The 26,752-nt window shown below is 42.2% G+C and overlaps 1 protein-coding gene across 11 annotated transcripts in view; it reads right to left on the reverse strand.

Annotated features, from left to right (window-relative positions):
* OPCML (opioid binding protein/cell adhesion molecule like) overlaps positions 1-26,752 on the reverse strand; it is a 566,878-nt gene that overhangs the window by 229,536 nt on the left and 310,590 nt on the right. For 10 of the 11 annotated variants that reach the window (XR_014067914.1, XR_014067913.1, XM_081537938.1 and 7 more), the window contains one exon: positions 3,371-3,603. Coding sequence is in view for 9 of the 11 variants with exons in the window: in XM_081537938.1 (XP_081394064.1) it covers positions 3,371-3,603 (233 nt within the window). In the remaining 2 variants the exon portion in view is untranslated. Of the gene's footprint in view, positions 1-3,370; positions 3,604-8,602; positions 8,664-26,752 lie in introns of those variants that run through there. The other variant, XM_081537942.1, reaches the window with a different exon arrangement.

Consider the following 26,752-nt stretch of genomic DNA (forward strand, 5'->3'; position numbering starts at 1 on the left):
AAAAGGGAGGTGATATCTTTTTAATTCTTCCTCTTTCAAGGCCTTGGGTTTTACCCTCTCAATTTCCCTTGGTGATGTCTCCTGAAGGAACCTTCTCCATTCCTACAGGGAGACCCACAGCCTGTCTTCAAGCTGTCCTCACAGCTTGAGTGATCAGCCTGACCTCCTGCTCATCCCTGTGCCCCTCAGCTCCTCATCACAGGAGGAGCATCCCTCACCCCATCCCACACAGGGTTGCCGGATTGGTTTTACCACCCTGGCTAGTCTGAGCCCTGTGCTCTGAATTCCCCTAATGCCTGGGTACACAGTCTCAGGCTGAGCATCATACACCAGGTACACAGTCTCAGCTACACTGTCACACACCATCACGTGGTGCCTTGAAGTTATCCCTTCAAAGTGGTCAAGAAGTATCTTGTGGACCAGTGATATTCTTTTAATGAATGCAGCTTCTTGCCTTAAAGAGAAGGACTTGGAAATCAATCCCATCAGATATGTGGAGAGGCCACCTTATAAAACAGGGACAGACAGACTTCGAGTTTAGTGATACAGCATTTCTCAGTTACTCCACTTTGCAGGAGGAGGGGACAACAAAGCTCAGAGCCCGCGGGATCGCCCTTCGGCTCATGGCACTTGTCTGCTAGAGGCGATGAGATCCTAACACTCTCAAATGGACAGGAGATAAATAAACACCATATATATATGGACAAGTTGCAGCTCGGACATTTCTCAGTTTTTCTCATTGCAAAATCAATACCCATCAGCAGTTGGAAATTAAAGGCAAGATTAGGCCTCAGTTTTATACATGCCTTATTGTATTCCAAAAGCTTTCTACTCAGTCAGATAAATCTTCTTTAAGAGGATTAGGAAACTTTCATTATCTTTATCTAACCTGAACTAACACTAAGTCTGAAAAATTAATCTATAGGCTGGACGAAAGCCGACTGCTGCTGGGAAGGGAGAGACTCCTAGGCTTCCTTCTAATAGAGCCATGGGGTCTCTGCTTCCACCTGCTGGAAACTCAACTGGTCCCCAAAGGAAGACAAATCAGCCACTGTTCACCAAGACAGAGGAGGAGGCAGCTCCCTAGGTACCTTCATTTAGCCTCTCCGTGAATGTGAAGCCCAGTCTGCTAAGATTTCCAAGAGGAGACATTCCCCTTCCTCCTCCACCCTCCTGATCTCTGAGTTGAATGTCACAGGGGCTACAGAAGTCGCTTGGCCTGAATTGTGGAGACTTGAGAAAGTGACCTCTGGGATGAAGGATGCTATTGTTCTGCTTCCTGCTTCTTCCCAGACTCTTTCTGACCCAGAGCTCTGAAGCCCATGGGGAGACCCCACTGGCTTCCACATCCAGCCCCAGGAACTGGTTCCAAGCTTCTTATGCAGTATTATCCCTGCAGCTCTGAGCCATGAGCCCTTTACGGCCTGTGTTGACTTTGACATGCTTGCACAATCTGTCTTCTTTCCTGAAAAGCGAGAGTCTTCTTCTGTTTGAGTCTGTTTCTGTACAGTGCCTGACAGTTCTTTTTTATTTCAGCGCCGAGTTTCCTGAATTTGAAGATAACTTTGTTGTCAAGGCCACGGAGGTGCCATGCAGGCGTCACTTCCTAGGCTGAGAATTTCAGCTGCTCTGGAACCAAGCCCAGGTGGCAGGCGGGTGGTGAGAGTTCACGCTTCCTTGTTTTCTGCAGATATCCCCACTCATCTCAGATGACTGATCCTGGGGAGGGCCTCACCAGAGGAGAAGCATCAGATGGGGCACTTGTCTTTATCGCCAGATGGCAGGCTGTCTTGCAGCTCCCAAGACATGATCATCCCAAGCTATCCCGCTGGTGGGATGTGGATGGAGAAGAGACACAGCAGGGAGCATAGGTGTCCTTGTGTGGCATCAGATGTGGGAGTCTGGGGACACGTGGGTCAGAGAAGGGCTTGGAGGATGAATGGAGGCAAAGCTTCAAGTGCTACATCAGCCATAGGGCCTGCCGGGAGCAGGGGCGGCAGCAGACAGAGCCCCGGCCACTACCAAGGCCTGTGGAGTCAGAGCCCAGATGGCCCGCTAGCAAAGGTCCCCAGCCAAGAGAAAAGAATGGTCCCCTTGAAATTTTATACATGACTGAAGCATGGAAAGACTTTACCTGCTACTCAAACTCCCCATGAAACCAACCGAAATGAGCAAAATTATATATTTTAGAAAGGCAGGGATGAGGGAATACATACTAGCTAAGCAAGAATGCTGCACACAAATCACATCCTGAAAAAAATCCATTAAGCTGACTGCAGATGGGATCTGATTAAAGGCACTTACTGATGCTAAGTCACATACGTTCTTCCTTCTGAGCTCAGTGCATGGCTCCAAGACGTTGGAGTAGGAGACACTGAGAAGACTCCACCCTTTGGTGGAGGAAGGCTGTGTCATTGAGGGGTGGGCTCCGGTCTGCTCAGTACCTCTTTGGCACCATGAATAGATGCCTGACAGAAATTGCTTTGCACAGTCACAGGGGTGTTTGGCAGGGGATAGCTCATCATCAGGTCATCTGTAGGGCTGCCTTACGATGCTTCCCCAAAGCTTATGGCTACTCTCTGCATAAGTTTTTAATTCTTAATATTTAATAGTTGATATCTGAGATTCTGATATTTTTTCAACCCCATTTTTCTCCGACAAAGCAAAATTCAAATGGAAAATTCTTAAGTACTATGCATGGGTTATATTAATTCAGACTTTTTTAAGGAGAACAGGAGAGGAAGTTAGGGAGCCCCCTTTTAATTATATAAGTTTATTTTCAACGTAGACCTAGAGACATTTTGAATAATATCCCTCTTGACCTCAGCTCCACTGTGGGGCTAAAATTGTGTACACAGACACAACAGCAATGCCAAACAACACTGAGAACCCCTTTCCAGATCACACGTAACCATCAGCTATGCAAGAACAGCCATACATCATATGATTTTATATCAATATTATTAACCTTTTATCATGAGCTAAGCCTCTGAAAAATAACAGGCACAGAAAGTAGTACAATCAATTTCCTAAGGTATCTTGCCCTAACTCCAGAGTGCTAAGTAACTAATATATGATATATTATATTTCTATATCTTGTCCAAATCCCAGAAAGCTCAACCAACTCAACAATACCAAACCACCTATTAATGAGAACAGAAGGACCAGAGATAAACCTGAGAAGCTCTGTGAAGAACCTCAGCACTTAGTCAAGACACCCACAAGTGGAAGGAATCTAACACACTCAGTCTCTGGATTCTGCAGAGGAATGGCTTTTTGTGTCTTTCTACAGGAGGTGGAAGCGCAGGCTGAGATCATGTGCCCTCTGCATTGCTGACAGGAACACCAGCACCCCGTCCAATCAACTCACCTTGCACAATGAGGTGGACGCGGGAGGTCTTGGGGTGGTTGTCCGTCTGCACGGAGCAGGTGTAGGGGCCCTCGTCGTACACGTCCACGTTCTGGATCATGATGCTGTACTGGGTTGGCGTGTTCACCAGGATGATCACACGAGGGTCTATGGACCACTTGTCATTCCCGGCATAGAGGATGGTGCTGCGGTTCAGCCAGGCCACCCGGGTGACCCGATCATCTATGGTACACCTGTGAGTGAGGGTGGGGAGGGCGGGGGGGAAGAAAGGGGAAAGGGAAAGAGTGGGGAGAGGGGAGGGGAGGGAGAAGAGGGAGAGCGTGTTAAGAGATTCTATTATAAATGCAGCTGTTGTTGTTCCAGGAGTAAATGAAATAACATAACCCAGTGCTAAAAGGGATCAATTATTGATAAAACTTCTTAAATAGAGGGCAACAGTGGCCTGAATCATCCTGAAGACCTGATGCTACAAAATCATTTCTATTTGATTTTGAAACATATTATGTGAATATCTTTGCTGTATATTTGCTTTCTATCTTATTTTCCCCTTAGGCTTATATGAAAATTAGTTTACATTTCTCGAGCGCATTTACCACCTTGTGGGAAAAGTGGCCCAGGGCCAAAGGGGAGAGAAAGTGTATCGGTATTTTAAACAGATCACCGCTAATCTATATGGCAAATGCTTCACTTGTTGTTAAGTCAAAAATGGGACACATTCGCCTCCATACCCACCCCTCTGTGCTGTCTGTCATCTCCTGTACCCGAAGCTGCCCCAAGCCCTGCAAGTACAATTTATAACATGGATCTTGAAATTCGCTGTAGAAAGCCAACAGTCTGGAGGTAGAAGCAAGGCTATCTCTTCAGATTTCAGGAAAGGGAAGGAGAAAGTGACCAAGCGGAGTTCCTCCTCCTGCTCACACGCCCCTGCCTACCCCCTGAGAACAATACAATTGACATCAGCTGGTCGTCACCAAGGTCAGCAAAGTAAGAAGCTGATCTCTACCTCACATACGCTCACCTACTCTTCCCAACAGTTGGAGGCTGTGACTGTTAGTGGGAATGTAAACTAGTATAAATTATACGGAGAACTGAGTTACCATATGATCCCGCAATCCCACTCCTGGGCATATATCTGGAGAAAACCATAATTTGAAAAGATACATGAACCTCTATGTTCATAGCAGCACTGTTTACTATAGCCGAGACATGGAAGCAGTGTAAGTGTCTGTAAAGATGTGGCATATATACAATAGAATGCTGCTCAGCTGGGCGTCTCTGGTGGCTCAGCGGTAAAGAATCCACCTGTCAATGCAGGAGACACAGTAGATGTGGGTTCGATCCCTGGGTCAGAAAGTTCCCCTGGAGGAGGAACTCCAGTATTTTTGCTGGGATAATCCCATGCACAGAGGAGCCTGGTGGGTTACAGTCCATGGGGTCATAAAGGTTGGACACAACTTAGTGACTTAGTGACTAAACCACCACCACCACTATTCAGCAACAAAATGAAGTACTGCCATTTGCAGCAACATGGACGGACCTAGAGATTATCATATTAAGTGAAGTAAGTCAGACAGAGAATGATCAATACCATGTGATATCATTTACATGTGGAATCTTAAAAAACGGCACAAATGATCTTATTTACAAAACAGAAACAGACTCTCAGACACATAAAACAAACTTAAGGTTATCAAAGGGCAAGAGGGGGGATAAATTAGGAGTTGGGGATTAATGTACACACACTACTATATGTAAAACAGGTAAACAACAAGGACCTACTGTATAGCACAGTGAACACTACTCAGTATTTTGTAATAACCTATAAGGGAAGAGAATCTAAAAAAGAATATATATATATATATATATATATATATATGAAGAATATATAAGAATATAAGTGAGAGAATATATAAGTGAGAATATATATACATGGAACAACAGACTGGTTCCAAATAGGAAAAGGAGTACATCAAGGCTGTATATTGTCACCCCGCTTATTGAACTTATATGCAGAGTACATCATGAGAAACACTGGGCTGGATGAAGCACAAGCTGGAATCAAGATTGCCGGGAGAAATATCAATAACCTCAGATATGCAGATGACACCACCCTTATGGCAGAAAGTGAAGAAGAACTAAAGAGCCTCTTGATGAAAGTGAAAGAGGAGAGGGGAAAGATGGCTTAAAGCTCAACATTCAGAAAACTAAGATCATGGCATCTTGTCCCATCACTTCATGGCAAATAGATGGGGAAACAGTGGAAACAGTGAGAGATTATTTTGGGGGGCTCCAAAATGAAGGAAAGTTATGACCAATCTAGACAGCATATTAAAAAGCAGGGACATTACTTTGCCAACAAAGGTCTGTCTAGTCAAGGCTGTGGTTTTTCCAGTAGTCATGTATGGATGTGAGAGCTGGACTATAAAGAAAGCTGAGCACTGAAGAATTGATGCTTTTGAACTGTGGTGTTGGAGAAGACTCTTGAGAGTCCCTTGGACTGCAAGGAGATCCATCCAGTCAGTTGTAAAGGAAATCAGTTCTGAATATTCACTGGAAGGACTGATGCTGAAGCTGAAACTCCAATACTTTGGCCACCTGATGCGAAGAGCTGACTCATTTGAAAAGACTGTGATGCTGGGAAAGATTGAAGGCAGGAGGAGAAGGGGATGATAGAGGATGAGATGGTTGGATCGCATCACTGACTCAATGGACATGAGTTTGGGTAGGCCCCGGGAGTTGGTGCTGGACAGGGAGGCCTGGTGTGGTGCAGCTCATGGGGTCACAAAGAGTCAGACACGACTGAGCGACTGAACTGAACTGAATATATACATATATATACATGTTTTATAAAACACCTTGTCACTTTACTGTACACTTAAAACTAAAACAACATTGTAAGTCAACTATACGTCAATAAACAATAAATTAATTTTAAAAAAAGAGAAAAACTGAGGTCATGTTGTCTCCTTGGCATCCTTGGGACTCTAGCTTCCCTTTCTGTTCATTTTTGTTCTACAGAAACTCTCATTTCCCTTGTGAAGACTCAGTTCCTAATTGGTGCTCTCTGTTCTTCACTTTCAAAGGCATGTCTTAGTGGGAAAAAAATCTAACAAACTCATTCATTGCAAATAAGAATTAATGTGCCAACTTTCTTAATAACAGCTGTATTTTCATGAAGGTCAAATCCCTGTTGCAATGACTCCTGAAGGTTAAATTACAACTGTACAGCTTCAGGAACTGGCTAACCTGGAAGCAGACAGTAAATCCAGGCAAAGTGAAGAGTATGATATCCCAGACCCTGGGACCACATACACAGGAGAGAGTGCAGACGGTAGACTTGTTATTTTGGTCAATCATGTAATCCTTTGCCCATTTTAAGCTGATATACTATTTTTAAAGTTTAAGTAATAGTTGCAAAGGATGCATTTTTGGTCTATAGAGAATATTCACATTTTAAAATTAAAATGTCATAATGTTCCTTTCTATATATCTCTATACAAATTTAAATACCATAGTGATTTGATACTCATAATTGTTTGCCTTCAAAATTTATGAACAAGCTCTTTTCTAACAGTCATAAAATGTGCATTGCTCGTTTTTTAAACTTGAACTTGTGTATCTATTATATATATTCTCTGCAGGATTTTATCTGCAGCATTTTATCCTGATAAAGTGTTTTATGCTTGAAAATCTTTTATTGATCAGCTATCATATTTATTTGCAACAATATATATAAAATATAGAGATTGAAATTTAATTTTTTTTCATATTCTGTGACTGTAAAGTTCTAAATAATAAGTTTCCTTTAGAATGAGTTATTGTTATAAGGCTAATATTGATAAAATGATATAAATATTTTGTACATGTTGTTAAGTAATAATTAAACATAAGAAGTAAACTTTTACTGGAAATATAGCTTTTAATGGGATGGAGGAGCTTTTCTGGTTATTATATCGTCAATAAATATCATTATGCTAGAGTGAGAGCTCAGGATCAACTCTATTTCTATTTTGCTTTGAAAGAAACCAAGTTCACATAAGCTGCTGCTGCTGCTGCTAAGTCGCTTCAGTCGTGTCCGACTCTGTGCGACCCCATAGACGGCAGCCCACCAGGCTCTGCCGTCCCTGGGATTCTCCCGGCAAGAATACTGGAGTGGGTTGCCATTTCCTTCTCCAGTGCATAAAAGGGTAAAGTGAAAGTGAAGTCGCTCAGTCATGTCCGACTCTTAGCGACCCCGTGGACTGTAGCCTACTAGGCTCCTCCGTCCATGGGATTTTCCAGGCAAGAGTACTGGAGTGGGGTGCCATTGCCTTCTCCGTCACATAAGCAAGAAGATGGAAATGAAAATCTTGTATAGCAGTGTCATTCAATTCTTTGAACCTCTTCCAAAATATATGCCCAAAACCACATAGTAAAATAGCTTCAAAAATTATTTTAATGATCTCACAGCTGACAATTCAATTAATTCCCCCTTCAATTTCTTTTAAAGCAATGAATTGGAAAATACCTGACTTGCAAAGGGCTTTGTAACCCAGTATTAAATTCATTCAATTTCTCAATATCTGGACAGTATATTGCTAATATTTTACTAGGCTTTATGAAATAGCTATTAAAGATGTGTTATTTTGTTACTTGGAAGCACTTTGGTTAACCCAATATGCTGAGAAAGGTGGGAAAAATTGAAATACTATTTATTTTAATGTGCAAAATCACATGCCCTCTGTCAGAAAGCATCTCTATCTCACTGGATTCTAATTCCAAGACGGAGAAGGCAGCAGTTTTGCCATAAATTCATTACTGATGAAAAAATCTGTGCCATTTCCTTCTGGACTTGTCTGCTTTATGTTGCGGGGACTCTCCTTCAAGATTGATGCTCCACTTGATGACAGATTGGTAAGAGTGGCGATGGTGACAATGGAAGTAAAGGAACCTTCTCTCCTGGACAAGTAGTCAAGTGGGAGCAGTCAGAAAGGTGAGTCAGAGCTACAATCCAAACACAAGCACTTTCTTGGGCAGATCCATCTTAGGACATCTTAGATCTTGAAAATGTACTGCTTTAGATATACTTCCTTGTGTAAGACCTACAACTGCAGATTGGGGGTGAGTGTAATCAGTTCATATCGCCACAGGGTCTGGTAGGAGCTGACTCTGAGACAAGTCAGTTCAAATTGACCCTCCAGGCAGCACACATTCTCAGAGCCTTGCACACAGCCCATGGAAAGCCTCATGTACCCCTTGGGTGGATGAGCCCTGGATGGCAGAGAGTTCTGTACTTCCAGGCTGTGGTTGTCTCCTTAATCTAAAAAAAAAAAAAAAAAGTGTGTGTGGTTTGAGAACCCAAATAATGAGGTCAGCCAAAATTTTCTTCAAATTTATGGTACTTAATTAATTTTCTCTTAAGAGATAAAACAGTCCTGGAGAATTGGAAGAACATTTGGAAGTGAGTTTTTCACAGCCATAAAACACCTCTAGCTATGTGTGAAAAGAGGAATGGAAGGTAGAATCGGAAAGAGTAAAGAAACACCTGAAAGGCAGTGATAGAAAGGGGTCTTGCTTGCAAAGCATCACATTCAGCTCTGCTGAATAGGCAATGTGGGATTAAGGTACCCTGGAAGAGGTAATGGCAACCCACTCCAGTATTCTTGCCTGGAGAATTCCATGGACAGAAGAGCCTGGTGGGCTACAGTCCATGGGGCCGCAGAGAGTCATACACGACTGAGCGATATATACACATTAAGTCACCCGGTTTGGTTTTGGGTCAGAGGTGGGAATTACAGTTAGGCGAAACCCATGCCTGAAGACAGTGGTTTTCAAACTTTGTTTCACATCAAAGTTACCTAGAGAGTTTTTTTTTTTTAATTTTAATTTGGTTTGAAATTTTAAATTTATTTATTATTTTTTATTGAGGTATAGTTGCTTTACAATTCTGTGTTGGTTTCTGCTGTATAACAAAGTGAATTTTAAAACACAGATTGCTAAACCCAACTCCCAAGAGCTTCCTTGCAGTGGGTTGGAGATGGGCTGAGAATTTGCTTTCCTAATCAATTCCCAGATGAGGTCAGAGCTTCTGGTCTGGGGACTCCCCTGTGAGAACCACTGCCTTAAAGAAGGGGTTCCCTGATGGCTCAGTAAGTAAAGAACCTGCCTGCAGTGCAGGAGACACAAGTGACTCAGGTTTGATCCCTGGGCCAGGAAGAGGGATCCTTGGAGGAGGAAATGGTAACCCACTTCAATATTTTCTCCTGAAAAATTCCATGGCAGAGGAACTTGGAAGGCTACAGTCCATAGGCTTGCAAAGAGTTGGACACAAATGAAGAGGCTTCTTTAAAGAAATCAGACAGAAGACAGATAACCAAGCTCATCCTGAAAAGTGAAACTGGCCAGCTTCCATGTGGTCATTATTTTGTTCTTACTTTTATATTTTGCCTCTGAAAATACAAAACCAAAAATGGCCATGATTCACACAATGGTATTTCATGAGTGTCTAAGGTGTATTAGGTGACACTGTAGGAGCTGAAATGCCAGAAGGAGGCAGACAAAGGTCACACCCTTGATCCTACAACAAAAACACCCAAGAAAATAGGTATCTTAGTTTCAGAGAATGACAAGCAGTGAAAATAAAAGCAGGACAAGGAATGGAGGGTGCCAGGGGGGCTGGGAGCATCCTTGAGAGAGACAAAGCAGTCAGGGAAACCCTCGGCGCCTGTTTGCTAGACACTGACGCTTTTATCATCTTGAATCCGAATGCAATACGATGCGTCTCTGAAAATCAAGTCTACATTAAAAATAAATGTCACATACACAGATTAAAAATAAATCTCACTTATACCCACAGATAGCTGTGGAACATTTAGATAATCTGGATAGCTGGAGAACGAGTCTTGGAAACCAGCCTAACAAATGGTGTCTCTCCTTTACAGATAACTTTATAGATTCTGCATTCAGAGAATTGACAATTGGCATTTCGAGAAACTGAAGTTAACTAGAAAATGCCTTTTTATTTCCAGCCTAGTTATTGGGATAATACCTAAATTATGTTGCGTGCTTGTCTGCCTTCAGGAGTAGACAGTGGCAAATAGAGTTTAATCTCTAATATAGACATATCGTTCTAAATTTCCTCCTCTTTGTAATGCGATGGGTTTCTTCATAGAATTTACAGCACTGGATTTCATTATATATGTACTTATTTGCTAGGCTGTAAATACCACCTGGTAAGAACTATCTCAGTGGTCTTCACTTTGTATCATCAGCACCTCCCACAGCCCATAGGGAAGCTAGAAGGTGATCCACACATATTTATAATGATTAAAAGATGTAAGGTAATGTTTTTCAAACTGACATAAAAAGAACCCACACAGGATTATAGCTAATGATACCGCATTACATCCTTGAGAATAGATCTTAAATGTTTTCACCACAAAAAAGAAATGCAAATAATGTGATGGGATGGAGGTGACAGCTTATTCTACAAAGGCAATCATCTTGAAATAATTAAATGTACCAAATCAACATCCTGTGCACCTGAAACTTACACAGTGTTATATGTCAATTAGTCTTCTGTCGTGGCTCAGTGGTAAAGAATCTGCTTGTCAATGCAGAAGACACGGGTTTGACCCTGGGTCAGGAAGATCCCCTGAAGGAAATGGCAATCCATTCCAGTATGCTTGCCTGGGAAATCCCATGGATAGAGAAGCCTGGTGGACTACAGTTGATGGGGTCACAGAGAGTCAGACATGACTTAGCGACTATAACAACAAAAAAATATGTCAATTATATCTCAATAAACCTAGAAAAAAAAGGGATCCATGTAAGGTGAAGCAGATATCCTTGGAAATACTTCTATGTGTGTCTGTCCCTATGAGTCATTCACACACACACACATGCACACACACAAGATCCACAGGTCCTCTACTTGTATTTTTTAATTCACTGCTTTCATTTTTACAATACTCTAGACAAATATCACATATGCGTGTTGTAGACGTGAACTGACCACTGTTAGATTTCAGTGTTTGGACTTGCACCTGTTAGTACAGGGGTATCAGTGAGCATTTCCATTGTCTAAGGCTAATGAGAAGCATATAAGGTGGACTCCAGGTGTCAGCAAGGTGTCCCTGCCAAGAAAAGTGGCTCAAAACCAGAGTGATGAGGAGTCCCCAAAGTTGGAGTAAATCCATGTAGAGGAGAACCTGGTCATCAAGTCTCACGGGCTGAAGTCAAGAGGTATCCTTACAGACATCAGCACCACATTCACAGGCAACAAGGAAATTAATTTTAATAAAGCATCATCATCTCCACTGATGCTGAAAACTTTAAATTATTTATGTATATGTATGATCTATAATTTTTATTTTTTTCCTTTTCTTTTCTTTTGGCCAGGCTACATGGCATGTGGGATTTTAATTCCCCAATCAGGGATTGGACCTGAAACCCTGCATTGAAAGTGCACAGTCTTAACCACTGGACCCCCAGAGAAGTCTCATTTTTGAGTCATAGAAGGGTATAGGGTTAAGGCATTTATATCTAGTTTTATGATTTTATGTACATAAGATTTTTAAAATAATATTACCACTTGGAATCCCTGGTAACCTTGTCTCTGCCTACCCTGTCCCTTGCTAAAGAATGACCTTTCAGAAAGCCGTCAAGAAACGCTGAAAAAGGTAAAAGGATTGAATGTTAAAACCTAAAATGTATTTCTTTGAATTTCATTTTTAAATTTACTCATGATATCATTTTTTGGTTTTGTTTTGTCAATTGCCTCTTTTTTATAAATTGAGAGTTAACTGGATTTTAGTTAAAAATCTTACATGTATCAAAATATATTAATAATGCTATCAAAAAATGGGAAGAAGGTGATCTTGTTTTAGAGAATTCAAGGGTCAATAATAAATGAATGTTTTAAAGGAAGGGAGAGGGGAAGAAAAAATACAGTATTTCTAGACCAGTTCCCAAGGTATGCTTAATTGCACAAAGCTGTTCTCTTGGGAAGCTTTAACTACTCAGTTGCTTCCTGAGTTACAAATCCAGTCAAGTCGAGAACATCAACAAGAACCCTAAGTTACATAAGGGGAAACTTCACAAAATTCAGAGAGAGTCATAACTCAGCTAGAGCTAATATTTGCTGCTAGGGTCTGCTAGGGTCTGTTGGAGAATATATATGAGAGCTTCCACAGAAGCACGGGGCAGGGTCAGAGCTGCTTAGAGAGGGACTTCAGGAGTGCAAGACATTGACTTTGAAGGTTGCCAGACACACGGCATCCTCAGATTGTTCCTAATTGGAGGATGGTGCTCTGCTCACAGCAGCTGGAGTGTGGAGTCACATTAATACATAGAAAGGGTGTGTATGTCTTATGTGTGCATGTGTGTATGTGTGTAGGTGGGGGAGGGATGTTATGCAGAGAAAAGTGGGAAACATGCAAAGGCATGCAAGGATGAGTGTCCTGGAGGAAATGGAGACTTCAAAACAAAACCAAGGAAGGTGTGGGCTCTCTTGAACATGATGTCACCTGAAGCAGTAAATCAGCCACAGGATAATGGTGTGTGGGGTTTCGGGCTGTGACCAATGATGGATGAGTCCATCAAGACAGTGCTCTCTGTGTCCTGAAGCGGCAAGTGAACTTCCCGTCTCCACAAGCTCTGCTGGAAGGCCAGGGAAAAGAGGGCAGATTCTCTAGTGCGGGAAGGAAAATTAAAGGAGTGATTGCTTTGAAAGGTGGCTTCACAAAGGGAAATCACTTACAACCATGGAAGAGGGGTTGCGGGCAGGGCTGTGGGAGGAGGGAGACAGGAGGAGGACTCCTATTGCAGTAAGGAAGGTGCAGCGCGGGGACTGAACACAGCTGTGAAGGGAGGACCTACAGGAGAAAGCTCTGTTCCAGGTGATGGGTGGCTGAGCTGGTCTCTTTCCAGACTTCAAGTCACTGTGCGTGCCCAGGTGTGCTGGGACGATACCTTTCCTAGTTTCCTGAGGAAGCAGGGGAAAGGACTAAATAAAACTAACAACCCGAAGCCATCACAGATTCCTGTCCTCAAGATTCTTACAGTCTTAGGAGAATGATATGACAGAAGAGCACTAAGAAGGCCCCCGATCCCACTCATGGAGACAAGCAAATGTGTAAATTCACCTGCGTGTTGAATAGACATTTATTCAGCACCTACTAATTGTCAGACACCCCACTAGGAGCATCTCAAGAGGTTGAGCAGGGTCACTGCCTCTACCCTCTTGGTACTTCTGGATTGTGGGATTAACGTGCAATCAACAATCTTCAGAATTGCTGAATCTGCTCAAACTGAGCCAAGGAGACCACTAGAATGGTCATCAAAGGCAATGGCATGGGAGATCTTACTCCAGAGATATGTTAGTAGACAGGCTTTCTGAGGACATGACAACCTAAGTTTCAGAAAACTGAAACCAATCATCAGGCACAGGTGTTGGTGACCGAGAGCATTATAGAGAGAGGACAAGGCAGGTATGCAGGATCTGGGATAGAAGTTGACTCAGGGAAGGAACAGAATGGAACCCAGAGGGGCCCAAGCAAGGCGAATGGCGAAAAGGGTAGATTCCATGAGGCTGGGAGGTGAATGGATGCACCGTGACAAGTCTGTGTTTTAGACTGGGTGTAATGGAGCATCCCTGAGTAGGTTCAGGTAAACACATGTCATGGTGTAAATTATGCTTCCAAGAATATACTGGACTCCCTTTGGAGACTGGATGGCAGGCAGTAGGACCACCAAGGGAGTCAAGTGCACCCTTGTAGACAAGAGATAACAGCCCTGTGACAAGAGGGTCTGAAGCTTAAGGAAGGGGTAGGGGAGTGGAGTGAATGAAGGGGTGAGGTGTGAATGGGAGTGAAGGGCTGATGGCACTATCTGTAGATGGCACTTTCACGGATGTTTTCAGCAAAGGCAGAAAGAGAAATAGAGCCATAAAAGTCATGGGGACCTCCAGAGTGTTGTTTGTTTAAGATTGGAAACACTGGGAATTCATTTTGTAAATATTTACTGAATACTTACTGGGTGCTAGGGCTTTTCAAATGTTTAAATGTCCACCAGTTACCTGTGCATGGTGTTGATTCACTAGGTCCGGGTGAGAACCAAACACCTGTGTTTCTAACAAGCTCTGTGATCATGCTGATGTGGAAGGGCTGGACCACACTTTGAGACGCCTGATGCTAAGAACCTGAGATGCCACTTTGAAGAAGACAAGGGCCAGCCTTCTTACATTAGGATAGGTACACATTATGGTACTTAGTATGTAAGGGTATACTGATGAGATCGATCTTAGTGAAGAGGAGCAACTGATGATGCAGGAGAAAGTGAATGACTCACAAAGAAACTTTTCGATAAAGGGAAAGCACGTAGAATCTAAAGCATGGGATGGAAGCGTGCTTCATTTTGTATCGGAAGAGAAGGAAAGAATAATAGCAACACAGATAGGTTTGTGGCTCTGGCCATGCAGAAACAAGGAGCTCCTGAGTGATGGTTTTTATCTTCTCCCAAGTAGAGGGCAGAGTTATCAATTGATGGTAAACAGGAGAGTAGGAGAGAGGAAGGTTGTTGCTGTTGTTCAGTCGCTCAGTTGTGTCTGACTCTTTGAGACCACTTGGACTGCAGCATGCCAGGCTTTCCTGTCCTTTACCACCTCCCGGAGCTTACTCAAATTCATGTCCACTGAGTCAGTGATGCCATACAACCATCTTGTCCTCTGTCGTCCCCTTCTCCTCCTGCCTTCAATCTTTTCTAGCATCAAGGTCTTTTCCAACGAGTCGGCTGCTCACATCAGGTGGCCAAAGTATTGGAGATTCATCTTCATCATCAGTCCTCCCAATGAATATTCAGGGGAGGAAGGTAGATGCAAGAAAAAGTGAACTAGCTTTTGCAGAAAAAGAGAGCAAGATTGCTAGGGATCTGTGCTAGGATTCACAGGCCATGCTGAGGCCCCACTTAGAGTGCATGGCCAGGAATTTATAGCATCACTGCTCTGCCAGCTTTGAGAATATTCTCCAACCAAGAATATCTGCTCAGCTGCTAAGCTGCAGGCACAGAAAGCATGGATGGCTGGGTTTGTCCAGCGTTGGAGAGTGCCAGATGGGCAACGGAGAAGAAGCCAAGCATGAAAGGAATTGGAAAGTAATTGAGAGAAAAGAGACAAGAAGACAGGGGCCCTGATGGATAGAGAGAACCCGGTGGGTTCTATGCACTGGAAGCTTGAATGAGGTCCTTGAGCAAATGAGCTGGCACAAAAGAGGCTGGCTGTGATGGAAAGTAGGAATACGTGGTGACCGCACAGTAGTGGCCCTCATTCACAAGGGATTAAACCCATCCAGGTTCAGATGAACCATCTAGACCAGATCTTGACAATCTGAGAAGGATGGTGGGAGTCAAGAATTCTTTTTGAGCTTTGATGACATAGGTGAATTGGGCCTTAAAAGACAGTACATCGTGGTGCTGAGGAGAGGGCCTCGGCTCAGATAGACAAGGGCTCCACTACTGACCAACAGACGACCTTAGGACAGGAACTTGGTTTATTCCCTCAGAGCCTCCCCTCACCATCTGTGAAATAGGAGGAACACATCTACCTCCCAGGGCCATCATGAGGCTGAATTAAGTAATACATAAGCCAGAGTCAGAAGGGTACCTAAACACAGTATGCTTTGTTTAAACAGAACCTGCTCTATTAATATTGTCAGAGAGCTTGTTGCTGCATTTGGAAAAACATAACTCAACTGCTGTTACATGGGAGTGCATGTTAGTTTAACTGAGAGATCCTGGATCCATTGGCTTATCATTTCCCAAGGAGTTCTGAAGGCTTCTCTTTCTTTATTTTCACATATACAAAGAATGGAGTTTCATGGAGGGTGGTCTGCACCCAGTTTCAAAACAGGTTATTTTGCTCACAAATAGATCAGAGAGAAGGTAAGATCTACATTTTTACCGAGAAACCTGGCAGCTTGGTCCAGGGCTTTCCCAGTTCACTTATAAACTCTCACTTTTAAGATTTTCTTTTTTTCCAAAAATACCTTCCTGTTGAGAAGCAGTCTGCACTCGACTTGTGCAGAGTCCTGCAGTGGGATTTCACTTCCCTCTAAGGTTTATTTTCTCAGCTAAAGCCATTGAGACAACTTTAACTTTGTATTTGTATCAGGCTTCATTCACAGTGTGTTGACACAGTGGTTGATGGGCTGGTTTCTAGATTGATGACTGGTGGTTGGTAAAATGCTGTATTTCTAACAATACATAATTGAGAGATCCATCAATATGGCTGTGCACACCTGAAGGACAGTTCCCATTGGCCCGCAGGCCCCGACAGCTCATGCTGCGGTATCCTTGTCTTGGGCCATCTCCCTGTACAAATAGGACAACCCTCATCCTAGAACCAGGTACCAAAACATTCCATCTCTCAAGCAGACTGAGGCACTGCTGGAATCAAACGCTAATCATGTAAGTGCTAAACAGAAAGGGGATGATAGGGACAGGACCATAGTTGAAGGGGACCCTTCAGGTCAGAGCTTCAGGGCTGCATGTTCAATTCCTTTAAGAGTTGTTTACCACACATGAGCTGTGGGACACCGAGGAAAAGTGACAACTATTCCAAGGATCTCATTCCCAATGCAAGGAGACCCTGTTAGCTGGTGAAACAGTGGTAAGGGTGCATCTCAGAGCAAATGAAGGACAAGCACAGGATTTAGCCAAGGGTCTCCCCACAGATCAATGCCCTGGCTAGTCACTGGTGGATGGTCACCTCGCATTTGGAATCACAGGTGGTTTTGGAAAGCTTCCTTCGTCCCACATTCTTCCTTTGCAACTCGGTGCTCTGCGATGACCCAGATGGGATGGGGAGGAGGGGATGTGGGAGGGAGAAGCAAGACAGAGGGGATATATGTATGCAAACAGCTGATCCACTTTGTTGTACAGCAGAAATTAATGCAGCATTGTAAAGCAATTATATTCCAACAATTTTTTTTTAATTTAAAGGTAGTGTTATAGCATAAGGCCAAGCCATTTCAGAAGCAGTAAGCCCATGAGTAAAGAAGAAAAGCATCTTTCAAAGATAAGAATAAAGAAAGCCCCTCCTCTTCCATCATTCAGCCCCACATCTCTTGCCCCTGTGGTCCAGGCCACTGGTGCAGAATTCCAAGTGGGGCTGTAAAAAGGAGGCATGCGTCTGCTCTCAGCCCTGCCTCCCTGTCTCAGATGACAGCTGCCTTAGGAACTGCCCAGTGGTTGGTTAAGGATGCCTGGAGAAGCCACCCAGAATAGTTCACCTTATTTATTCTTCCTAGGCTCCCACTCCACTGTTCCTTCCACTACATCCTGAACAGCTTTGAAACCCAGCCTCCCAATTTGTTCATTAGAGCTGGCAAAGTGGTGCACAAGATGAAATTAAAATGTTGCCTGAGCACACACCATCTTCATTCCATTCAATAGATTATCCTGACATATTTACTCATGGCCACGTCTGTCTCAGTATCATCCACAGAAAAGTATAAATTAAAATTTTAAATTAAAAGCAGGGAGTCTGGGGAGCTTGATATCTTTTTGAAGAATGGAGTGAGTCAGCCACAGGCTCCCAGCATGAGTGTCGTGGGACCAAAGACTCCGGCAGTGCAGAAATTACAGCCCATGGATTTCCCTGCACACACCTTCCCACATATAATGTGAGGGATCATGGGATCCTGGAGTCAGGCAGCGCCTCAAAGGTCATTCTTCTTTCTGCAGAATTGGGCAAAAACAAAACCATCCCCTTCGGGGGTCACATGAAACTTATCAGCACTGATTTACCTTGCGAAACAAAAAATATGCTGAAAATTGATTAGCTTTTATCCTATCGCTAGGGTTTCTGTGTAATATTCTGGTTAAGAGAGTCAATGTTTTAATAAGAGATACATGAGTTCCAGTCACAGGTCTGTCATTTATTGATCCTTTGTGAGCACCAGATTTTCTCATTTATAAAATGGAAATGATATTTTAAAAATCATTGGTGGTGATAAATACTAAACAAATAATCCTTTTAATACTAGTACCATCACAATCTGAGAGCTGAGTCAATAGTTAATACGTTATTTACTTATAAGTTATTTTATTATTTATTATATATAATAATAATCCTACATAAGATTGGGGCTTCTCTGGTGGCTCAGTGGTAAAGAACATGCCTGCCAACACAGGAGACTTGGGTTTGATCCCTGGTCTGGGAAGATTCCCTGAAGAAGGAAATAGATACCCACTCCAGTATTCTTGCCTGGAAAACCTCATGGACGGAGGAGCCTGGTGGGCTATAGTCCATGGCATCCCAAAGGGTCAGATACAACTTAGCAACTAATCAACAACAACAACATACATATTTCCATAATTATTCAAAACCAGAGAATAATGATAACCCAAACATTACAACAATGTTGACCTTCCCTTCATGCTCATTTTCCAGTGCACATGTAGACCAGTTATAAAGTTTGGAAAATTAAGTAGGGGATCCAGCTCTTGAGCCCCAGTCTATAGACCATGCTGCCTGCAGTTTGAACTGGAGTTTGTGTGTGTTGTGAGCTTGGCTTCGCGGCAGTCTCTGAGGGCTATAAACTGACTTGATTCTTCCTGTGCCGCCCCAAACAGACTACACATCTGAACCGAACCTTATCAGTGTTTTAAAAATAAAGCTCTCATTAAGCACACAGATGGGCAGGGACAGCTGGAGGAGGAGCGATGGGAAGTGATGCTTTTGCAGGAAGGCTCCTCGGCTCCCGCCAGCACTGCTCCTGCAGGATGTCAACCCGACCTGTTTAAAAATACATGTTATCTATTTTTAATAAGCCAATCATCTTTTCCAGAATAGTAACTTATTTTATACAGATTATGCAAACTATTGCCCCTTAAAAAACAAAATAGAAAGCAGGCAAAATTCTGTCCTTGGGCCATGAGAGGCCCAGAGGGGGAGATTCCCTGGGGGCAAGAAAGTCGCAGGGTTAGTTTTGCAAATGTTTCCAGTTCAGGCCCGGGGGCTGCTACCTTTAATTTATGTCACTGGTGGCCGATCTGAGTGGACCAAGGCTTTCTCTGCTCCTGGACTCTCAATCGCCCTCTGGGGACCAAGGAACAAGAAGACTGCCCGGACACAGCCTGAATGTCTCCAGCCCTGCCCATCTCATCGCGCATAATAAGGGAAGCAACGTGATGGTACAGTCAGTATTTCCATTGTGAGGCCAAGCATCTGTGTCTCTGATCAGAGGTAATCTTTTTTTTTTTTTTGGAGTTTCAGCTTTATTTATTTATTTTTTTTATAAATTTATTTACTTTAGTTGGGGGCTAATTACTTTACAATATTGTAGTAGTTTTTGCCATACATTGACATGAATCAGCCATGGGTTTACATGTGTTCCCCTTCCTGGACCCCCCACCCACCTCCCTCCCCATCCCATCCCTCTGGGTCATCCCATTGCCCCGGCCCTGAGCCCTTGTCTCATGCATCGAACATGGAATGGTGTTCTGTTTCATGGAACTCTTTACCAAGAAGGATTGGGAAGACACACCACGAAAACACAATTATTCATCAAACATGGAGAGGCTGGGTTTCCCTATCATGCATTTTACTTTTAAATATTTTAAAAAATTACTGGAGTGTAATTGATTTACAATGTTGTATTAGCCTTAGGTTTACAGCAAAGTGGGTCAGTTATACTCAGATATACACATATATATCCACTCTTTTCTTAAAAAAAGATTCTTTTCTCATATAGGCCATGAGTATTGAATCATGCATTATAAATAAATAAATGAGCAGAGTAAGAGAGGGAGAGATAAAGAGGGAAGGAGGGAGTCTACGAGGCAGAGAGAGGGAAAAAGAGGTGGAAGGAGGGAGGGAGGGAAAGGAAAGAAGATGAAAAAGAGAAAGAGAGAATCAACCTCTAGCTTGAATGAAAAATATAAAATTCATACTTTTCAGTGGATGGATGCATCTTTTTAATTAAGCTCTGTGCAGGTGAATATTGAAAATAATTATGCACTTCCTGAGCACACACTGACTACCAATTCCTGTTATCCTTTGACAATTCTTTGGTAACACTTCATCACCTGGTACCCAATAGACTTGCTGCCAGTGCTGTTAGCGCTTCATACTGTCCTGACATCCATCGGTCTGGCCTCCCCATCTCCTCCTCCCATGCACACCTCAAATGGCACAAGTCCTGGTCGGGCCACATGTCCAGAGAGAAAAGGCTCCCTCCGCTCAGATTAACTGTGGGAGAGCAAGCCGAGTCTGGATAAGTTGAGCCCTGGGGGATTCCAGCAGAGTGGAGAATTACTCCTGTCTCAGTTCATTATAATGAATAATAAAGAGACACTTACATGTGCTTTTGGGTAAATTATTCATCTTGTGCACTGAAGAATCAGGCCAGTAATACGTAAGGGAGACAGCTGGTGTGTCTGGGTTCCTATAAATACTCAAACTCCAGCATTTCCAAAGACCCATCCCCTCCCCTCAAGAAAGACTGAAATGGCTGATGGGGGAGGAGGGGTGGTTCTTGGAGAGAAGACCTCGGCACTCCCACTCTTTGTTCTGTGTGTGCAGCTCCTTGTAACTCAGAGGCTGTTTCTAGCATGTTTGTTATTTTACTGTAGCTCTAAGTCACTTAAGCCACCTGAGGAGCTCAGCAGGACCTCCATGTGGCTTCTGCCACATCCTCAGTAGGTAATGAAAACAGTGAGACTTGCTTCCAAACGAGGAAAGCCCCTCCAGGACCCTCCGCCCCCATGCTCACCATGTGCCCGGTCCTGCTCCACTAAGGGTGGACCCAAGAGCCCGGAAGGAACAGCACACTTCGCTTCGTCCTCATGGCCTCCTGCTGATGTCATTCTCATTGTTCACACTCAGGATGGAACCCACTGTGACATTCTGAAACCCCACCCTCTGGAAGGAGTTTCACCATCACACGTGTGTCCGGGAAGAAGGACATGGGATCAGCAAGCCCAGGGCATTAGATTTCATTCCTTTGAGAAACAGGAGATTCTGTTGTTTCTGGGTCTGCACTTGTCAAGTTTTAAAAATGAAATGTCCTAATTGTCATCTTCCTGTTGTTCCTTCTAATCATTCACACCTACTGGCAATAAGGTTGACGTTATTCACTTTAACATGTTATTCACCTTAACTAAAACCATGACGTTTTCCACAAGACACTCGCCTCTCTTCCCCGGTGAGCAGTACGCTCCTTCCTTACATGGGAGACAGTTAACTGCTCACACATTTGGCTTGACCTCAGAGAATGGGGACAAGATGCAGAACTGAGGCTAACAAAGAAAACAGAACTAAATGAAATGTGGGAACAGATGATAGCGATGATGAAAAAGTATAACGTCTCTTCAGAAAATAAACCTAGGGGAGGGGGTGGTCCTTGGACATCTGAAAATATCTACAGAATGGATCTCAAAACCCAGGGGAGAAGCCAACTGAGAGTACTTTGCAAACAGCAGGAATCAAGAACCTGAGATCTAGATGCCCCTCCTAAACAAAAGCTGATACACAGTTAATCCACTAAATCCAGGTTCACCAGCTCCGTGCCTGCTCTGATGGAGGGGAGGGAAAAGAGGGGGAGTCCTGTCTTACAAGGTGGTGGGGGGTGGTCCTAAAGAATTTCACAGAAAACCATATTCAGCTGTGGCTGATGGGTATTGGGACCCAGGCTTCAGACAGGAACATTTGTCACCAACTATTTAGAACTCTACAGGGAGAAGTTTTCCATCTATATTTTGTCATTGTGTGATGACTTGTCAAAACAGCAATCTTAAATTTTCCCAGAAGCTGAATTGGGGCCAAACACTGAATAGTAACTAGACAGGACAGGAGCCCGGGGGTAGGGTCTCTGCATTTCTGTAAGGCTTTGCTCTCTCTTCCTTCCATCCTTCCCCCTCCTTCCCACCCTCCCCAGCCTCCACCTCCTTCTCTTTCTCAACCTTTAGCAATTTCCCCTCAAGCATTCCTGTATCTGTGCCGCCCACATTCTCCCCTTTTCCAATTGACCAGTATTATGAAAATCTATATTGTAAGCATGCAGACGGTATGCGGGTGAAGAGACTTCTTCAAAGTGTTTAGATAAAGCAGACAAGCTCTTACAAAGCTAGATAATAAACCAGGCCAAGAGGTTTTCCCTTCAAGGAATCTAATTAAGAACAAAGGCAAACGTACATTAATATTCTCCTCAAGGTGCCGAATTCACCTCGGAAGAAATTTTATTGTTGCAAATCCAGAAGAGAAGCCTCAGTCAGAACAAAGAGGGAGAGAAGAGGCAGAGGGGGCTAGGGAGGTCTGTGGTCTCCACGTGGGTGGAAGGGCCATCCTGGGAGCGGAAAGAGCGGAAATTCAAAAGCATCTGAAACAGGAAGCATTTGAATTTGCAGAAAGCTGAGCCAGGCCTGGCAGATGGCCTGGGAGGAAACCTGGCATCATCATTTGGGGCTGAACATTTTTGGCAGGGGGATGGCCCCAGTGAATAATAAGATTTAGTGTGTTTTGTATTGTTCAAATGGAAAATAGGCCAGTTCGAGTTTCTGATCTCTCAGCAGTCACCCCAAATCCATGCATACACTCCAGGAGATCCAAGGTGGTATCACTTAATAAAATAAACTTAATTTCAAAGACACCTTTTGGTAGCTTTGAGAGGTAAAGATGGCTGCATTTTTCATTACTGTTTATTAAATTTTTGAGATCATAATACTTACGAGTAAAATTTTTCACTTTCTATAGATGACTTTGGAAGCTTATTAATAGAATTTGTTAAACCAACAAGAAATTCATTTTAACATGGAGTAGTCGGATTTTTGCAAGACCTTCTTACACTGAATTGATATCAACCTTGAAAGCCCACCCACTGGTATCAGCTCTTCCACTTGGAACACAAGTCCAGTGCTTTTTCCCCAGGGTAATCCTTCATGAAGATGAAAAAAATTTGTATTATTCACTGTAAGTTGTCTCATTTTGAGGTTGGGCTTTTCTACTTCACAGGTTTAAATAACCAACTTCCCATCCATCCATTCCCATGTAAAAACAACCCTCTCCAGGAAGAGAAGGAGACTTGGAGGGTGAGTCCCACTAGGACGTCACTGGCAGGTACAGCTCAGTGGTTTGATTTTTGCCGCGACTAGAAATATGACCACACATTGCTGTTGTTTAGCCATGCCCATCTTTTGGGAACCCATGGATGTACATGTACTTCACACCAATGCTTTACCATATATATCTACAAGACACAAACTTAGCTGCCTATATGGAAGATTTCACCCTGACAAGTTACAAAAAACTAGGCAGTGCACAGACACATACCATAAGTATATAATGTATACCTCAAATTTCATCCCCACCTATGGTTAGTTGTATAGATAAGTGCATTACGCCTGAAAAGGATGCTTCAACCCTTACTTCCATTCAGTGTCACACTGAAGGTTGTAGCCAGGGTAGTTATGCAAGAAAATTATATAAAATGCATCCAGATGGGAAGGAAGAATTAAAACTATCTCCCTAGAGATGACATGATCTTGTATATAGACAATTCTAAGGAATCCACTAAAAAAAAAAATAGATTTAATAAAGTTTAGCCAGATTTCAGACTACAAGGTCAATAAAGAAAAATCAGGGACTGCTTTGACTTTGCTTATGGGTGTAGATGTGTTTATTCCATTATTTTCATTATTATTTGCCTGATTTTGTAACTGCCATTTGTCTGGGGTTCCTCTTTGGCTTCTCATTTTTGGGTATTTGTTTAATCTCACTTAATGTCATAATAAAACACTTGTGGAATCTTCCTTCCTGACCAGAGATCAAGTCCTGAGCCTTTGGAGTGGGAACACTGATTCCAAGATCCTAGACTATCAGAGAACTGACCCTATGAGTATCAAATAGTGAGAATTCACACAAAGGAAACCACTTGAATACAAGACTTGGCATCACCCAGTCACCATCTAAACAACAAACAAAACAAAACTACAAACCCAATCATCAGCAGACAGGATTACCACCTCACTCAGCCTTGCCCATCAGGGGAAAAACAAACAAACAAACAAACAATCAAACAAAACTCACCACAAATCTCACCCTATACACAAAACACTGGACCAACCTTAGGAGGGCAGAAACCAAAAGGAAGAAAGAATTCAACTTTGAAGCCTGGGAAAAGGAGACCTCAAACACAATAAACTAAAATAATAATAATAATAATGAAAAGGCAGAGAAATATTACACAAATGAAGGAACAAACCAGAAACATAGAAGTCCAAATAAATGAAGAGGAAATAGGCAAACTACCTGAAAAAGAATTCAGAATAATGATAGTAAAGATGACCAAAAATCTTGAAAACAAAATGGAGAAAATGTAAGAATCAATTAACAAAGACCTAGAAGAATTAAAGAATAAACATACAGAGACAAACAACACAATTACTGAAATTAAAAATACTCTAGAAGGAATCAATAGCAGAATATCTGAAGCAGAAGAACGAATCAGTGAGCTGGAAGATAAAATGGTGGAAATAACTTCTGAAAAGCGGAATAAAGTAAAAGAATGAAAAGAACTGAGGATAGTCTCAGGGACCTCTGGGACAATATCAAAAGCACAAACATTTGAACTATAGGGGTCACAGAAGAAAAAGGAAAAACAAAGGGTGTGAAAAAATTTTTAAAGAGATTATAGTTGAAAAGTTCCCCAACATGGAAAAGGAAATAGTCAATCAAGTCCAAGAGGCACAAAGATCCCCATACAGGATAAACCCACGGAGAAACACAGCAAGACACATACTAATTAAACTAACAAAAATTAAACACAAAGAAAGAATATTCAAAGCAGCAAGGGAAAAGCAACAAGTAACATACAAGGGAAACCCCATAAGCTTAACAGCTGATCTTTCAGCAGAAACTCTGCAGGCCAGAAGGGAATGTCAAGATATATTTAAAGTGCTGAAAGGGAAAAATCTACAACCAAGATTACTCTACCTGGCAAGGACCTCATTCAAAATTGATGGAGAAATAAAAAACTTTTCAGACAAGCAAAAGTTAAGATAATTCAGTACCAACAAACCAGCTTTACAACACATGTTAAAGGGACTTAAATAGTCAAGAAATACAAGAGAAGGAGAAGATCTACAAAATCAGCCCCCCAAAATTAAGAAAATCACAATCGGAATATATATATCAATAATTACCTTAAATGTAAATGGATTAAATGCTCCAACCAAAAGACACAGACTGGCTGAATGGATACAAAACACAAGAGTCATATATATGCTGTCCACAAGAAACCCACTTCAGACCTAAAGACACATATAGATTGAAAGTGAGAGGATGGAAAAATATATTCCATGCAAATGGGAAACAAAAGAAAGCTGGAATAGTAATCCTCATATCAGGTAAAATAGACCCTAAAATAAAGAAGATTACAAGAGATAAGGAGAGACACTACATAATGATCAAGGGATTAATCCAAGAGGAAGACATAACAATTGTAAATATCTATGCACCCAACATAGGAGCACCTCAATACATAAGGCAAACGCTAACAGATATAAAAGGAGAAACTGACAGTAACACATTAACAGTAGGAGATTTTAACACCCCACTCACACTAATGGACAGATCATTAAAACAGAAAATTAATAAGGAAACACAAGTTTTAAATGATACATTAGATGAGATGGATCTCATTGATATCTTCATCTTCAGGACATTCCATCCAAATGCAAAAGAATACACCTTCTTCTCAAGTGCACATGGAACATTCTCCAGAATAGACCACATCTTGGGTCATAAATCAAACCTCAGTAAATTTAAGAAAATGGAAATTGTACCAAGCATCTTCTCTGACCACAACGCTATGAGACTAGATATCAATTACAAGAAAGAAAAAAAAAACTGTAAGAAACTCACACACATGGAGATTAAACAACATGTTTCTAAATAACCAACAGGTTACTGAAGAGATCGAAAGGGAAATCAAAAAATTTCTAGACACAAATGACAATGAAAGCAACTCAAAACCTATGGGATGCAGCAAAAACCGTTCTGAGAGGGACGTTTATAATGATATAAGCCTACCTCAAGAAACAAGAAAAACATCAAATAGACAACCTAACTTTACACCTAAAACAACTGGAAAAAGAAGAACAAAAAACCACCAAAATTAGTAGAAGGAAAGAAATCATAAAGATCTGAGCAGAAATAAATGACAAAGAAATGAAAGAAACAATAATAAAGATTAATAAAACTAATGCTGGTTCTTTGAGAAGTAAACAAAATTGATAAATCTTTGGCCAAACCCATCAAGAAAAAAAAGAGAGAAGAACAAAATCCACAAAATTAGAAATGAAAAAGGAGAGGTTGTAACAGACAATGCAGAAATACAAAGGATTATC

This window comes from Giraffa tippelskirchi, chromosome 10 (assembly GCF_054371585.1).
Source record: "Giraffa tippelskirchi isolate mGirTip1 chromosome 10, T2T-mGirTip1v1.2.pri, whole genome shotgun sequence".
NCBI classification, from domain to species: domain Eukaryota; kingdom Metazoa; phylum Chordata; class Mammalia; order Artiodactyla; family Giraffidae; genus Giraffa; species Giraffa tippelskirchi.